Here is an 18365-nt window from a genome sequence, read left to right as displayed (position 1 = left end):
CAAATGATGACTATCGCTTCAAATGTATTTTTATAGTCTGACTCTAACAGATCTAAAATCCATTTGGTTTTACCCGAATTTGTTTTGCCGACGATTAAAGCGCAATGCGGTTGTGTCATTTTAACTTAACAGAGATTTAAAATTTCCGTCTTCCAAGGTTAATTGAGCATCCATGACCAAAAAGACGTACATCGTGAGGTCACCTTGACTTTCGGCTTCTCTGTTAAATTGAACGTTGATGCCTCCTCCGTCTCCGAGTTTCCTACCGGATCCGTGAGCGGAATTGTCGTCGTTACTTCTAAAATCGAGCCACAGACCGTACTTGTTTTTTAGATAGTCTCCGAGGTCACAGCCCGTCAAATTTAAGTCTTTAGCTACTCCGCGCCCGCTTTCGGTATCGCTGTCTCCAAAGAACTTGTTAATTTCGTTCCAGTGTTGATATTGAAACATGCCTTGACTGTAGAGTTGATTGGGTTTACCTTCTACAGTCACCGATGTTTTGGTTAGTTTTGGATTATAAAATCGCTGCGGGCTTTTCTCAGTGGGATCTTTAAACAAAAACAAAATACCCTTGAGACTCCTGATGGGTTGATTGACACTGACGTTCCAAAGCGTGTCCGATTTGTTGACGGATCTAACTTCTAGCGAGTGGATTTTATCAAACAGATATTGCATTAACCCCTTGTGTTTATTTCTGATAGTGATAGCTAGGTCTCTGTTGGTCACCACTTCGTATTCGAGAGACAAGTCTGAGATACTGTACATCGCCGCCGTATCTGAACTGTTGACTACTTTATCGTGATCGTTAAACTTTATCTCGTACGTCAGAGGTTGTTTTAAACCGCTGGGGTAAAAAGGGTGATGCGAAGTCAGTATGTCAATGTCTAGGGGAATACAATATCTATTACCATAGGCATCCGCGATAGCCTTATCTTTACCGTTGTTGCCGCCCGCGTTAGCATCTCCAGCCCCAATTCTTAGTTTAGACACGTTTTCTTTTTCTATGCCCGAGTACGCCATGTTTCGAGTTGCCGAGCTGTTGATCCAATTGTCTTTAAAAATGTGATACACGTCGGCGTTACGATAACTTATAATTTCGTGACCTTGAAGTCTGACGCTGATTTCACTGACTAAATTTCTGGCCAAATTGCCAAAAATGGTTCTATTGTTGTCGCCTGCACCTTCGAGTTCTAAATTAAAAGCTAGTTTACAAGTGTCGGGTACGATCACGTCGTCTACACCCAATTGAGGAAACTTGACCCTCAGCGTTTGCCCCGCCGATATACTACTAGGATTGTGGGTAATGACCACCTCTTTTCTCTCACCCTTGATAGATCTGGGTATTTTTAATAGCCTGCTGGGATTGAGCTTTTTTCCGTACGCATTCATTTTATTTATACGAGTTTTAAATTTAAAGGTATCTGTAAGCCAAGAAGCCCACCAAAAGCGTTCCTCCCGCGATAAACACCAGTTCTCTTTCTATTTGTTGGTCGCTAGGCTCGTAAAAATCTTCGAGTTTGGGTTCGCGTTGCAGTCCTACGGGTAGTTCGGTAGATTGTCCACTCACCTCGTTGTAGTAACGCAATGCTCGGTCTACGTTGAAAAATGTTTCTTTAGAGGCATTTTGTTTTCTGATACGTTCGTTGAGAAAATCTAGATATTTCGTTCGTTCTCGTTGCCACTTATCTTTGGCGGCCGAGAGTTGTTCTATCGCTAAATCGTGTCTCTTACGCTCCTCGTCGACATCCCTCTGTTTCAGATTTGAAAAGAAAAAGTTTGAACCCGTAAAAGCTAAAGCGTTGACGATCGCGCCTCCTAACATCATAGCAACGCTAGCCATATTATTATAAACGTCTTTTATATTAAATAATATGCAAACATTATCTAAACTGTATTATAGCCCGAGTGGTTATTGGAGAGGTGAAAGCGCCGTCGACCATTTACACGATAAAACAAAAATCGATAAAAAGGTAATCAGAGATTGGCTTAAAAAACAAGCGATCTGGCAAATTTATCTACCGGGTCCCGCGTATGTACCCAGACCTACGAGTACATCGCAAGAGTTTGAAACACCGAACGATTTTCACCAAATGGATGTGCTATACCTACCCTGGGATAAAGTAAAACGCAAGACTTATAAATACGCTTTGACGGTTGTCGACGTAGCGAGTCGATACCACGAAGCAGAACCTTTGGTTTCTAAAACGGCGGATTCTACCCAGGATGCTATCGTCAAGATTTACGCGAGATCGCCTTTGAGTTACCCTAAAACGTTGAGAGTAGACGCCGGTACCGAATTTAAAGGCGCATTTAAAAAATGGATGACCTCAAAAAACGTCGAGATTATCGTCGGCGAACCCGGAAACCACCGATCGCAGGGTATCGTAGAAAGATTTAATCGAACGCTAGCCGAGAGACTGTTTGGTCATCAGTACGCTCAAGAAATGTTAAATCCCGAGAGTAGAAACACGCAATGGGTCGAGCGATTACCCAGCGTGATCAAGGCAATAAATGACGAAACGACGAGATTAATAGCTAAAGCACCGTCAGAGGCGGTTAAACTAGAACAGGTCCGGCAATCGCCGGCTAACCCCGTTAAAACAAAAGAGCAACAATTACCGCAAGATGCCATGGTTAGATATTTATATTACCCGGGCGAGCAAGAGGGTGGAACTTCGAGAAGAGCCACGGATCCCATTTGGAGCGTAGACATCTTCAACGTGGAAAAAAGAACGAGTCAATTTAAAATGATTAACGGTAAAAAAGTCACGACGGGACGTACTCTTTATTACCTTCAAAACGGCCCAAAAAGGAGTTTTGTGAGACAAGAGCTTCAAGTCGTACCCGAGGACACGCAATTACCGCCGTAGTGACCAAAAGCCAGCGTGTGTATACCGTCCGGTAAAATGTACCTCTTTGTGTCCAACGGACTCAACGATAGTTTATTTAGCGATATGGTGTAAAGGATGTGGTTTTCAGATCGAATTTGAGTCATGGTTTCGTAATGAGATTTCTTGTTTAAGATACAGTCGTAATAGTGTCGGTGTTTTAATTTCTTAGAGGTGACCGATTTTGTGACACCCTTGGCTTTTTTCAGGTTGATGTCAGCGGTTAAAATCGAGTACATTTTAGGTCTTATACAAACAACTTCTTTGATTATTTTACCTCCAAACTCGTCTTTAAATTTACCGATCACTTTCTTATTGGTTGGGTCGTACAAAGGATGATCCGTCGGATAATTCGAAAGGTCGTAGTGTTGCCCGTTTTGCTGCATATCTTTGTACACGTCGTCCGTGTGCACTACGAGTACCAAACTGTCTGTATCTGTGTACATCAACCTGATTTTATCTTTATACTTGTCTTTCAAATGGTTGTAATAAAAATCGTACATCAGCGTCTTAGATAGATCCAAGATACTCACTCCGCAATAGATTGGTTTGTTTAACACGGTTTTAGTCTTGTACTTTTCGACAAATGACAACTTGCATTCTAAAAATGACGTCGTCGTTTTGTAGCTCGGTTTCTGTATAATTTTTTCGTATTTATCTCGATCGTCATCGTTATTGTCTCTGAGCAGGTAACCGTCAATCCGGTTTCTGACGTTTTCCATCGTCTTACCAAACACGCTGTTATTCATCAGTTTAAAAAAGTCTTTCTCAAAATCGAGTTTGAGATACAACTGTAACGTGAGGTAGTGCAAAACATATTTTTGTTTAGGATTAAGGGTGCACGTCAATTTTTGCACGTTGCTACTAGGTTCGGTATCCAATAATTCGTTTTGATAATCAGACATCCATTCTTTTGGTATGACGATATTTTCTGGCGCTAGGGGATAATCGTTGTGCAGGTCGTGGAGATTGTCCGGGTAATCGAGGTCTACTTCAAAGCAGTAACCGGTGTTTGACGTTTTCCTGAGAGATAATATCTTGGACTCAGTAAACGTTTTTGTAGACGCCCATTTAAAGTCTTTGTACGGCAGGTATTGACTCATGGCCCAGCCGTACAGATTGTTTGCATCGAGGTAGGTGATGTAACTCGACTGCTCGTTTGGATTATGGTTGGGTAAGTATTTGTTATTGGCTTTGTGGTATCTCATACCACCCACGCTCGAGATACCACCTCTTTTTGCCTTTTCAAAAAATAAATGTTTGTCTACGTCTTGCAATAGTTCGAGTTTAATTTCCGAGTGTTTTAACAAGGCATCCCACGACAATCCTGGTGCTGTATAGTAATTAGCCGGATCTAACGCGTAGTTTGTAATACACGTTTTCCTAAAGTTTTCAAATACGCATGCCAGTAATAACGTATCGGTAGTGACGTACAAATCGTGATATTCCCCCATGTTTTTAACTTTAAACTCGTTCCACGTCAGTTTAGCTCTGTCGTAGTCCTCTCGCGATATATTTTCGTCTTTTAGGCTGCTGTAAAATTGTTCGATGGGGGGTAGGCTGGTCTCTTGAAATCTGTCAAACGAGTCCATGTATTCGTACGGATAAACTCCTTTTTGTAACAACGAGTCGATGTTTTGACGATTAAAATGTTCTCTGAGTAGTTTAAACGACTCTCTCGGACAAGCTTTAGATAATCTATCCAACGAAGACGCCATAAAATTAAACGAGTCTATAAATCGCATATTTCCGATCGAAAACGAAATATACTTTTCTGAATTTCTAGCGATAACTTGTATTTCCTTTTCGTCATCGTACTCTGAAATACTCTGCATGATCAAGTGAGCGTCGTAATTTTGCAGATTGTGAAAGACGACCGGTATGGGGGTAAACCCTGGTTTAACTTGTAATTTTAGATTGCAGTAGGCGTGCGCGGCACCTCTATATCTACCCGTGACGTGGCAGTGATCTCTCACCTTTCTAAATTTGTTGATCTTCTTTTTGCATTCGAGGCATTTAGACTCGGTAAATCCATTTTTGTTTTCGTACTGATGTTCTTGTATTTGTTTTTCTGTTTTTGGTTTTTTGGGTTTCTGGCACTGACAGTTGCTCGAGTAATTGGGATAAATTGGTTTCTCGCAAATCCAACACGTGTTTGTTGTATCATGATGGTCTTTAGCTCGCTCGTTAAATTTCATGGGTTGGGGTTTTTTAAATATGCAATTTATGTCGCTTTGTATTTTTAACATTTTATGTACAAACTTTGATGCGGCATCTTTACCTCTATAAGTCTCTTGATACGCATTGGTGCCGTCGCATCTAACTACTACCAACGAATAACCGCTTGCTTTGTGAATGTTTGTCTTTTGCGTGTTGTTCTTTTTATCGTCCGAGTTTTTTTCTAATATCGATTCAAAGTCGGCGTAAACTACAAACGGTGCTTTTTGTTTAAACCTGTAGTTTTTAAATTCTAATATTGGCACATCTTTTTCGTCGACTATCCACTCGTTATTTACATATTTTCGCTTAGCGGTAGGAAATACAATCTTTGACGGATGTGTATCTATACCGTTACAATCGGTTATGTGTCTATCTAATTTTACTTGCGTTCTATAATGACACAGGCACCTTCGACAAAAATATTTCTTACTTTTATGTTTTGTAACGTTGTAAATCAATCTCGAAAAATTATTTATCCAGCAATAGTGATGCTTGTCGCCCTCAGAAAACAAAAACAGATCGATAGGTCGTGACTCTGGTTTATAGTTTTTAGACACGTATAACGGATATATTTCCTCCTCATAACCGTATACGTTTATCGTTAAATTATTTTGTCTTTCTATCTTTGGTATCTGGTCTATCGGTGTTGGAAAGTCTACGCCTTTAAATTTGAGTCCGTCGTCTTTGGTGTAAATACTAGGTCTCTCTTCGCGAGGTCTATATTTGGGATCGTTTTTTATGTTATTTTTTACTTTATCCGTATACAACCCAAGAGCAGCTCTCAAACACCATCTCAAACACTCGTCGTCTTTGTTTTTGATGTTTATCATCGCCTGTTTTCTTTTAATATGCGGGGGTAGGTCTATGTAAGAACTACCCCTCACGGGGTTAAACCTGTTGATGTTGATATACAACGCCATTATCTTTTTTAAAACCCAACCCGATCTTTGATTCGTATACCTTTCATCCTTTCTAAATATCTGGTCGATATCTTCTTTTAAAACCTTTTTTACTTTGATTTAAAATGACTCTCTGATCGGTAAAATGTATAGCTTCGATCGTTTCGATTGTACCATCCGGTTTGGTTTTTTCGTATTTTATTTTGATTGTGAGCTCCATTTTTAAACCTCTTAGCTCTCTCAATTCTGACTTGATTTTATTTACAATTTGATCTTTGTGCGTATCAAAAAATCTGACTAAATCGTCGTTAAAAAGTCTAGGAATCAGTTCCCAGTTTCTAAAGTTGTTTCTAAATCTCCTCGTCGCTCTAAACTCAGCCTCTTGAAAATACTCGGGTTGCCTAGAGTTTTGAATCGCCGAGAGTAAATCTTTTTTCAAAAATCGACCTTTATAACCCGACGGGTTATATTCTAGATCGTTATCGTCTACAATCTGTTTGAGCTCATGTAGCGTCTTTTTCCTCAAGTTTTTAAATCGAGCTTCGTAGTTTTTTATCCCATTGATATAGACTTTACGCGTAAGAGCAACATTTTGATTGTACGGTACATTATATCGCTGGACGTAATCGCGCAGCGTCGCTTTATTCCATCTAGAAAATCCCTTAACGATTGGCCTAATCGACTCCATCATTTATATATATCAATATAATTTTTTTTCATTTTTTTTGTAGATGAGGTCATTATTTTGGATTTATAAGCGATCAGACTCACCGGCTAGAGAGAGATTCTTAAAGACGAGAGATATTGGGGCCCCGGTTTTGGGCTGGGGCTGAGACTGAGATATTGGGAGAGATATATTTGGATTGGGAGAGAGAGGGGCGGGGGCAGAGATCATTGGAGAAGGGGCGGGGGCAGAGACGGGCCAGGGGGGCAGAGATCATTGGGAGGGGGGCGGGTGGGGGGCGTGGCCAAGGGGGGAGAGAGGGGGGCAAATTATTGGGGTTGGTCTCGTACCCCCCCATACCTACTACTGCAGGCGCACTGTGACGTTGCCTCATTGTTAAATGATATTAATAGTAGTATGACATCAGGGGAATGCCATAATTGGTATGCGGAAATATGAAACTAGGCGTAAATAGGGTACGTTGCAATTGCAACATCATCTGTCTTCGATTTTGTGATTTTTCCACGGCTGTTCTTTTTTTCGATCGACATCGTGAAGTCGTAATAATTTGTTTCTTCTGAATAATAACATGTGGATGTAGTTAACTCGTAAAGTCTGGTAGGGATAAAATGGAGATGGAACTTTACAAGGCATGGTGATGATTTATCGCTACAAAGAGTGCAGTTTTGCTGTGAAAGTGACCGAAAGAGAGATAGCAGGTAAATGTCATAAACAAGGGTTTCAGCTTGTTGTGGGGCTGAGGTGGGCTGGGCTAGGCTGACGGTGGGGATGGGGAGGGGGACACTGCTCCTGAAGGGGTTTGTTTTTCTGAATTATTACTCGGACAGCTCTGAGTACACAGTACTCGTGTAATGACGGCAGTGAGGGGCAAAACCCAATGTGGAATTCTCTGATTTACGTGGCTTTGAAAGATATGTACATGATATGATGTAATTTTGTATTTCTTAATTGCAGTTCTTAACATGTATATACATGTACATGTACTTCAAATGCATACTTGTGTTAAATTTTACATTTTTATTTAAAATGGGGACTTTCCTGATTGATGTCGGGACGTTTTATTGCATGCTTATACGTTTGCATATTCATGAGCAAAACCATGATGTCATATTACGGCAGAGGCAACCAAGTTTGCATGGTGCCAAGCACTATTGAAAAGGAGTTTTCAAATAAATAATACAATGCTAACGAGGTTGAGGCAGAGGCCTCGGTGTCACAGCTGTTTACCCACCACAAATTGCCAGCATTTGGGATTTTGCCGCATCAACTTTCTGTTATTACTGTTTCATTTTTTTTTCTCAATATGTTCATGACAGTCGGATGTTTTCAATGAGGCACATCATAGATTCATAATTTGTGAACTTAAATCATAAAACGTGAACGGTCTATTCCCTGAAGTAACACCACAGAAACAACACTTAGAATGACAGTAATGAGGCACTTCCAAAGATAATAAAAACAATACAACAACAACAGACTGATAAAAAACAACAACAACAGACTGAAAAATGTTTCCAAAATTGCAAGGAAATACTTGAAATGACTCTCCAAAGACGTTGTACACAATTAAGCGCGGAAGTGGCGTCAGGTTGCAACATTGTTTCCTGGCGTGTTTAGCACGTATATCGCCACACCAGTGCAACCAAGTCATTTTGTGTGTATAGGCTCCAATGGATAGTTCAGACGACGATTTCTTTCTGACTAAAAGCAGATTTGCAGTCATGTTCAAAGTGTGGATTCGTAATTCCGAATCCACACTTTACTAAAGATTCGTCGTTCCGAATCCACACTTTGTGACCAGTGTAAGAGATTCGTAGATCCGAATCCACACTTTTTACAAAAGTGTGACGTCATAGCAATGGTTTAATTTTGAATAGAACATTTCCCCGATACATGAGGGCTTGATGACACTCTTTCGACTGTGGTCACAGAAGTCGTAGATTTGACAGTCAGTGGGTCATATGAATAAAAACTAGAATTTGCTTTTGCTGCCAATTTTAAAGTGTTCGCTTGCACCTGTATGAATAAAAATGAAGCGAACGCTTTTACTGGAGAGCATGAATTCAATGGAATGAATGATTCCGATGTGAAGCATTAACTGGTTAAAATATTATTTTTGGAGGTTGGGCAGGAGCCACCTTGAAAATACGAAGCAAAAACACTTCTGCGCTAAAACTTGCTGCATATATGATATGTTATCAGCGTAACATCATAATAAAATATGTTAAGTAAAATATTATTGATACCATATACTTTATTTCAATCACATTCAGCAAAAGTAATACAGTTTTTTTAAATAATTAATTATATCACTAGAAAAAAAAGTATTTCGTGATTTAAAGATCTGAGAAGTGTAATTTTGGAGTCAGAAGAATAAGGAGAAGTTTTTATCAAACAGCAATCAGGGAACTGAACAAACTGAAATAAGCGTCCGGTTTATTTCTGAATGAATAAATATTTTTCGGCAACCGTGACTTAGTCTACAGGACACTTGTGTTTTACATTTTTCGCGAAATTACTTTCGGCATTCTGCAAATGTCAAAAATATTTTGTATCATTTGAGTTTTATTGAAAACTCAAAGTAATCACAGCATTGTATGCATCACCTGCACCATGATGTTTTGGACTCGGTTAGCCTACATGTAAACCCCGTGTGTGTGTGAATTCGTGCACATACAAGAGAGCCTATTGTTGGCAACCACTCGTCCGTGCAATCGATCCAACAGTAAGGACGCATATCTGCCGCCTACTGTATAGTGAATGCCTAGCAGTAAAAAAAAATATCTGTTTGAAGAAGCGTCTGTACTAATGAAGTAACACTTTGTTTACATGTGCACCTTACTATGGTGCTCAGTGGACCGTGGGCCCCCACTGGCTCCATAGGAAAGTGCTCATGAAAACAAAGTGTGACGTCATTAGTACAGAAGCTTATTGATTCATTGCATTTGCTTTTCATAAATGAGCTTACTCCTCAGAATTTTTTTTCTGTGCTTGTGCTTCTAAGCATTTCCTAGTTTTGATTCATTCGACCCAAATATTGTTACTTTTCAAGCGGATTTCTCAGACTGTTCTTTTGTTTTCTAAACGTTCAGTCTTAATTTGCATTTTATTTACAACACGTGTTACTTCGATTTTTCTCACATATAAACATTGAAAAAAAAAGGAATCGTAAATAAATCACAATTCAAATGTATTTATTATAATTGACATTGGTTAAAAAGAATACTAATCAAACATCGATTTTCTATGCCTTGGGTTTAGAAATTGGTCTTGGGGTCCCAGAAGTTATTTGTGGACCTCATTATGCTGTAGCATAATGATTAAGACAATGGAAATGGTTTCTGAGGAAAATCTCTAGAATTACTGAAGGGAGTCCGTCTCGGGGTACCCCAAAAGTCTATTTGTTTTAGGCACGATAGGGTTAAAGGTCAAGGTCGTCATGGTTCAAAACGTTAGAAATACATTAAGCCGAATGTCCAACAATATACTTCGCATATAAACCTTAAAGTTGATATTAAACATAACATATCAACTTCGAAGAAGGTATATGTGGGGTGGTCTTTGGCATTGTTGTATTTGAGTCCCTGTAAGTATCCATAAGACCATCACAAGTTTATCACAGGTCCATCAGAAGTCCATCAAAAGCCCATCACAAGTCCATCACAAGCCCATCACAAGTCTGTCACAAGCCCATCACAAGTCTATCACAAGTCTATCACAAGTCCATCCCATGTCCATCCCGAGTCCACCCCAAGTCTATCACAAGTACATCCCAAGTCCATCACAAGTCCATTACAAGTCCATCACAAGTCCATCCCAAGTCCATCCCGAGTCCATCCCAAGTCCATAACAAGTCCGTCCCAAGTCCATCAAAAGTCCATCACAAGTCTATCACATGTCCATCCCAAGTCCATCCCGAGTCCATCCCAAGTTCATCACAAGTCCATCACAAGTCCATCCCAAGTCCAATCCAAGTCCATCCCAAGTCCATCCCAAGTCCATCCTTGGTTCATCACAAGTCCATACCAAGTCCATCACAATTCCATTACAAGTCTATTACAAGTCCATCCCAGATCTATCCCAAGTCCATCACAAGTCCGTCCCAAGTCCGTCCCAAGTCCATCACAAGTCTATCACAAGTCCATCACAAGTCCATCCCAAGTCCATCCCGAGTACATCCCAAGTCCATCACAAGTCCTTTACAAGTCCATCACAAGTCCATCCCAAGTCCATCCCAAGTCCATCCCAAGTCCAACCCAAGTCCATCCCAAGTCCATCCCAAGTCCATCCTTGGTTCATCCCAAGTCCATCCCAAGTCCATCACAAGTCCATCCTTGGTTCATCTTAAGTCCATTACAAGTCCACCACAAGTTCATCACAAGTACATCACAAGTCCATCCCAAGTCCAACCCAAGTCCATCCCAAGTCCATCCCAAGTCCATCACAAGTACATCCTTGGTTCATCATAAGTCCATCACAAGTCCATCCCAAGTCCATCACAAGTCCATCACAAGTCCATCACAAGTCCATCATAAGTCAGTTACAAGTCCATCATAAGCTGTGCATTCTCAAGTCAACTAACCTGCTATTAAAAGTCACCATCCTCGATGTACATCGTAGTATCTTCGATGTGATGGGATGCGTTGCTATATTGAATTGCCCCCTGAACACAAATTTAAAGATTGCGGTATTCGTGAAATGGCTTATATGTACAGCTCCTCAGAAACGGTGGATAGTATTGCACTGGTTTTAACTTGATTTTTTTTTCTATTCTTTCAGTAAGGATACTTTAACTCGTGCTGATCTCTACCAAGATGCCGCGAAAGACCGTTCAGCAGTTGAATGCATACATTAAGGCAACAGCCGTCGTGTGCGACCACTCCAACGCCAAGCTCATCAGCAGGAAGACTAAAGTCAAACCAAGGAGGAAACAAGCTTTCCTGTCTGTACTGCATTACAGGAAAACGTCATCGGATGATTGCTGTGCAAAGAGAAGACCATCGAAAAGATGGACTCGAAGACAATCAAAGCAGAGACATGAAAGTCAGAGGTAAACAGCAATGACATTATTCATTTAAAATGAGGGTTATAATTGTAAGTTAATATCGAAGGATTTGTTTGAATCATTGACTCTTTCCAGCTACTTGTGTAAAAGTTGAGTGAACTTGTGCAATTCTTCTAATTTTGCGAGACTCATGACCGTGGATGTAACTTTGGCTATAGCTTTAAAATAAATTATTCACTGATCCCATTCTATTTTAGAATAATGCATTTCTAAAACTACTCGGGATTTCCCCCTATTTTCACAGTAACACCAAAGACGTAAAACAGAAACTGCAGGTCTTTGTCCGGACTCCCTCCTCGCATAGATCCAAGACACTTTATTTCGAACTCCATCCTGAGACATCCGTCTCATCTCTCAAAAAAACAATCCAGAGGAAGATTGGTGTGGAGGCACGACATCAGCGTCTGTGCATCAGGGAAAACGTCCAGGTAGATATCAATTTCAAATATATCCAAATCTAATGTTCGCATTGTGGGAATATATATTTTCCAACTGGGGGCATCACGAAGGGGTACATTTATGTCCGCACTTGGGTAAATCTTAGGGGGGGAGTTCCCCGCCACCCCCTCCCATCGTGTTCCGCCGTCCCTGAAAATCAGTATCCATTCCTTCCTACTAGGCTTGAACGAACGTAATTTGATGGCTGTTTAAACAATGCACAACTAAAATGTTCTCACTTTCTCTTCTGATTGTGTAATTTACTTTTTTACATGATTTACTTTGTTAGCTCTGTGACTTGCTCACACTTGAGGAGAATGGCGTTCCTACTAGGCTTGAACGAACGTAATTTGATGGCTGTATAAACAATGCACAACTAAAATGTTCTCACTTTCTCTTCTGATTGTGTAATTTACGTTTTACATGATTTACTCTGTTAGCTCTGTGACTTGCTCACACTTGAGGAGAATGGCGTTGACGAGGATAAACTCATCTCTCTTCGTCTATCCTTAAATGACGCACATGACGACGATGTACTAAAAGGTAAATGGTAGAGGGTACGAGTAAATGTCCTAGTAAAAAAAAACAATCTCAATTTGAAAATATATGATGAAAATAAGTTCAAGCAGTGCTCACCAAGAATTTGTGTCGCTAAATTTTGGGCCTGACTAGGCCTTCATCGGAGCTGGGAGTCGGACTGTCGGTAAATGCAGAAAATTCAACATTCAGACCAAGAGTCTCTTCTTGTTGAATCTGTTGTTGATAACTTATAAACCGTGGCGGTCGTATTTGAAAATGTCTCACTGACGTTACTCTTGCTTTGGACAGACGAAGCCAGCATTGACGATGAGTACCTCAGGGACTTGTCATCAAAAATCGAATCATCGTGGAAGGAACTTGCCAAACACCTAGGATATGAAGAAGCGGAAATTGCAGACATCCAAACCACCAACGAAGGCAGCACTGAAGGGAGCCGTCACATGCTACTCACTTGGTGGGAAAAGACGACAGATCACGAAGACGCAGCTCAGAAGCTGAGACGAGCATTGGAGGCCATCGGGCTGACTGATTTGGCCCAAAATGTACCGGGTGAGCTAAAATGCAAAACAAGCAGATAACATTTAAGGAGTGATTAGAGATGAAACTGTACATTAGTCACTATAATTTAAGGATAAAAAAATATACGGTAACCTGCTCTCACTTCGGACTCTTTAAACAAATAAGCAACTAAAAATACCTAATTGTTAATTTTAGAAAACAAACCACCAAAACAGTAGAGATAGTTTAACATATATGATCGCTCTATATTTGTTTTTACATCAGTAACGGGCAAATCAAGAGACGAAGCAAATGGAGCCAAGCCAAACAGGCGTCAAGATGCAGGAGTAGACGAGGAGAGCAAACAAAACGGGGTGGCATCAACCGAGGAAAAGAAACTGAAAAAGGAACAAGTTGGCGATCAAGACAAACCTCAGCTAATCAGGTAAAAGACGATTAAACGCTGGCATACGTATTGCACCTCGTGTTTGAAAAATTACATAGGCATCAAATTTCGGTGGTTTTTTAGACAATTTAACTCCCTTGGAAAACAAAATTTCCTCAGTTTAAAAATAGCGAAGAGAGTGCTTACAGTGAAAGTTGATGGTCTTTACCTTTATTCATTTAATATGTCAATTCAAACTATTGAGAGACCCTTAGCATGCAGTACTGCTTTTTTGACAGTCGGAGATATGTGCAAGTCTTCATCCAAAGTCGTCGTTCACAAAAACCAAAGATAATGTGCTTGCAAGTGGATCCAGAGACACCTGTCTTGATCTTAAAAGTGATAATAAGTGAGAAAATTGCTGTGCAGCCTCAACAACAGCGACTGTTCATCCGAAGAAACTTTCGTAACTTTGAGGTAAAAATAGCTCTGTATTTTACAAAGTAACCGTGTTGTAAATTCCCAATCTACATTCCATCGAAGTAAAGACTATGCAGTGTGAGTTTTAGTGCCAACCTCTTCTGATTCTCATTACATTATTCGTGCATATTAAACCAGTGCTGCTTCTAATGTCGGTGCAGTGGCACTTAAGCACTCAAGTAATAGATTAACAACGATTATATATAGCCCCACCGATTCAGTCTCACATGATTTCATTGCACCCGGATGAAAGTTAATTTTACAACTTTTGTTTAGCCAGGTTGTGTAATCACATCCACCCAACTGGCATCGTTCAACTCTTTGTTTCAGAGAGTGCACTGTGTGTAACATCAGGATGTTATTTTTTTCCAGCTCCATAATTTGCTGACACTTCACGACTGTGGAATTCATCAGGACGAGAACATCTCACTCCGTCTGTGCACTGATGGCCTACTGGGTGGTGGACTAAAAGGTATATGCTTAAGAAAAAAACACTCTTTCGAGATGGTGATAAACCTGAGTAATTTAGATAGGTATTTAGATATTCCCTCGTAATTTAGGAGGGGATGCCACATCCACCTTAGTATCTATATTCATGTCACAAAAATGAACGACCTAAGCAACTTTAGCGAAGCCTTTGCACTGGTATATCAAATTTTCAGATCAGGATCCATGCTCTTGCATTCTGCTGTTTTGTGAGTCTGGTGAATAGCAAGTACTTGTAGTTTAAATTGTGTTGCGCCACCTCCGATGTTATTCTCAAAAGAGAAAAAAAATCATTGACATTGATATTTAAAGCGGCTGAATGAAATCCGATTAATTATTTGCTTTTTTTCAACCAAAGCATATGTATCGTCTAAAGTTATAATTGCCTTTCAATCTTAAAAGGCAATTACATGCTTTTAGTTACATACTGACGAAAAGGTTTCTTTTTGTTTTGGCAGACAAACACCCTGTCGATGATCAGTTCTTTCGGGACTTGGCTTCGAGCACTGAATCATCCTGGGAAGAACTGGCAAAACTACTGGGATTTGAAGAAGCAGAAATCAAGCAAATCCAAACCAACTCACAAGACAACAAAAAAAGGAGCCAACAAATGCTGCGTTCTTGGTGGAGAAAGCAAACATATCGAGAGGAAGGATTCCAACGTTTGCGAGATGCATTAAATTCGATCGGGCGTGCTGATTTGGTCTTAATGATTCCATCAGATGAGCAACAGAGGATGAAACAACTTGGTCATCGAGACAAGCCTCATCTAGAGGTACAATTGGGAGGGGCTAAAGAACAGAGCAAGCACAAGGTGGCTACGTCATCTGAAGACCAGAGACCGAGACATATGGTCGGTCACAGAGACAAACCTAAGCAAGAGGTTCAAGTGGGAGGGGCTAAAGGAGAAAGCAAACAGAAAGGGACTACATCATCGGAGGACCAGAGTCCAGGACAGGAGGAAGTTGTTCATCGAGGCACACCTCAATCAGAGGTACAAGTAGGAGGGGCCAAAGAACAAAGCAAGCAGAAAGAGTTTATATCATCGGAGGACCAGAGACTAGGACAGGAGAAAGTTGTATATTGCGACGAACCTCAATCAGAGATACAAGTGGAAGAGGAGAGCAAGCAGAAAGGGAGTACAGAAAGGGAGGAGCAGAGACCGAGACACGAGGTACACGGCCGACTTCACAGACATGAACCAGGAGCTGTTGAAGAGCAGGGCATACAGAAGCATATCAGACCATCAGATGAGGAACAGAGACCGAATCAGGAGGAAGTTGGTCATCGAGACAAACTTCAATCAGAGGTAAAAGTTACAGAGGTGAGCAGGCAGACAACGAGTACAACATCTGAGGGACAGAGACCGGAACATGAGGAACAAGATCATCTTCAGAGACATGATGAGGAACAGAGAGCGAGTCAGGAGGAAGTTGGTCATCTAGACAAACCTCAATCAGAGGTACAAGAGAAAGAGAAGAGCAGGCAGAAAGGGAGTACAACATGTAATCGACAGAGACAGGGACACGAGGAACAAGACAATCTTCAAAGACATGATGAGGAACAGAGACCGAGTCAGGAGGAGGTTGGTCATCGAGAGACGGTTGAGGTACAGAATCAAGTTGCAGGTGCCGGAGAAAAAAATTCCCCAAATGTTTCAATGACATCATCCCAATCACCCTCATTTAAATATCGTTTAAAAAGGTCTATTCTCTCATTATTGCCGAAAAGGAAGAAGGCAAGAGACCAAAAATTAGTACAAGAGCAGATGGGGGATGAACACAGTAGGCAGGCAGACAACCAAAGGGCTGGGTTTCACGAAGAGCGGAAAACGCAGGAAGGGACCTTATCATCTGATGGACTTTGTCCGAAACAGGAGTATGTTGTTCATCGAGATAAACTTCAACAAGACGTTTTAGTGGAAGGGGTTAAAGAACAGAGCAAGCAGAAGGGGACTTCATCAATTGGGGACCAGAGACTGAGTAGGGAGGAAGTCGGTCATGAAGCCAAACATGAACCAGAGGTAGAAGTGAGAGTGGCTAGAGAACAACGCCAGCAGAAAGGGACTACATCATCTGAGGGACAGATACAAAACCAGCGAGAGGGAGGCGGCACAGAGCCGAGTATTCAGAAAGAGAGGATACAATCATCCGAGGATTATGGACTCAAAAGGTTAACACACCAAAATCCAAGTCATGGGCAAGTGGATGTTGTACCTAGAAATCCTTCAGAGATACAAGAGACATTGGTCAGAGAAACGACATCACAAGTCGGACAGATAATGCAGAGTCCAAGTTCAGTTCAAGACATCGCACCTGTAGGACTCCAACTAGGAGCCTCATCCCCATCAGCTGCTGTACTCAGATGTGGACCTGTGCAAGTGCAACACGTTTCAGTGGATTCCATGCATATTGGCGGTGCAAATAATCCGACCTTCCTGGGACCCGTTAATGATCCTACTTTCACCATCATTCAGAACGTGGCTATGCCAGAAAGCAGTCCAGGTAAATAATGATACGCAGAGTCGTATCTTCTCTCGCTTGCCATTTTCACTGTTTTCCTCTATCATAAAGTCAAAAATTGTTTTCAAGATATACTGTCCGTGCCCAACAAATGTTCGCTGTTTCTCCAACCGAATACTCCACTAAAATGCTATAGATATTTTTTTAAATGCTATAATTAAAAGACAAAACAGGTTCGTAGCAAGGTCATTTTGATTGGGGTGGGGGGGGGGGTGGCATTGTAGACGTACACAAAGGGCACATTGTTCTTTTCCTTGGTAACCCGACCTCCGTAAAATAAAAAAAAAAAAGAATGGGGGGGGGGGGAGGGGGACTGGACACCATTTCCTATTGGGGCCATGTGCCAAGCGGACGACTATGGGAACTATTGGGCAATTTAATAGTCAGTGTTCTTCGTGCTGGCACAATTGCTGCGTTCATGGGACGATAAATATAAAGACAACTCGTGGACAATAAATTCTTAAAACTCTCCAGGGGGAGTAATAACCACCTTACCCACCCCAGATGCTACGCCACTGTACTCCAACAACTACTTTAATTCTATTTTAGGCAACAAGTAGACTTGTTCCCAGTCCTTACATTATCGACACTTAAAATACATTTTTCGATGAACGTGGGATTATTTTCGATGTCTAAAAATACTGTTTGTATTACAAGAAAAATGGCAATTTGCAAATAAAGTGTATTATATGGGATTAACTAGAATATAATACATCTTTAAATATTCGGCTACAAAAAGTGACGGAGACGCCAATTGTGCCACTAATTGATAATATGGTTGGGGAAAAAACGGCTAAAAGGGGTCATAGGAAAATCAACAACATGAAGTGCGATTGTATACAGTTGCTTCAAAGGAATTCTGGTTTAATAACGGAGGGGTGGGGACGCTGGATTTAAGTGCATCATTTATTTTTGTTACGCCGGTGCCGCTGCAAGATACACAAGTAATGTTGCATCTTTTCTTTTAATAGCCGAGATGGGAAGAGCTAAATCCAGTCCGAGTGATTCTGCTAGTCAGTGCAGGAGCGAATTGAAAGACCGGTATACTGCCACAGGTAGTTACGTTCAGTTAATACCCTGGGTCGATGACGACATGAAACATATTAGGGACATATATACAGAGTTACAATTCGGACAGGATGACCAGGATGACATAGAGGGGTTTGTTAAAGAGTATGGGGACATTTTTCTCGTTAAAACTAAAGACGGGAATGTGATTAAACGCGCCATTTTGTGTGGGTCAGCTGGGATGGGGAAGT

General features: G+C 40.9%; 2 protein-coding genes and 1 long non-coding RNA gene across 3 annotated transcripts in view; all 3 read left to right on the top strand.

The window, feature by feature from the left end:
* LOC119726054 overlaps positions 1-13682 on the top strand; it is a 45694-nt gene extending 32012 nt beyond the window's left edge. The window contains exons 12-15 of the mRNA XM_038197670.1: positions 12002-12185; positions 12636-12738; positions 13024-13284; positions 13519-13682. Of these exons, the coding sequence (XP_038053598.1) occupies positions 12002-12185; positions 12636-12738; positions 13024-13284; positions 13519-13682 (712 nt within the window). The remainder of the gene's footprint in view (positions 1-12001; positions 12186-12635; positions 12739-13023; positions 13285-13518) is intronic.
* A 335-nt stretch (positions 13683-14017) lies between these two features.
* Positions 14018-15181, top strand: LOC119725348. The gene is made up of 3 exons (XR_005270707.1): positions 14018-14095; positions 14471-14570; positions 15043-15181. It is a non-coding gene; the product is annotated as an uncharacterized LOC119725348 (long non-coding RNA).
* Positions 15182-15293: 112 nt separating this feature from the next.
* On the top strand, positions 15294-17096 carry LOC119726053 (repetin-like). Its single transcript, XM_038197669.1, has one exon. The coding sequence runs from the start codon at positions 15294-15296 to the stop codon at positions 17094-17096; it is 1803 nt and encodes a 600-aa protein (XP_038053597.1).
* The last annotated feature ends 1269 nt before the right edge of the window (positions 17097-18365 follow it).

The sequence above is a fragment of the Patiria miniata genome, unplaced genomic scaffold (genome assembly GCF_015706575.1).
Source record: "Patiria miniata isolate m_02_andy unplaced genomic scaffold, ASM1570657v1 HiC_scaffold_19, whole genome shotgun sequence".
NCBI lineage: Eukaryota > Metazoa > Echinodermata > Asteroidea > Valvatida > Asterinidae > Patiria > Patiria miniata.
Note: the sequence above shows the minus strand (reverse complement) of the source record. Positions and strands in the feature narration are given on the sequence as shown.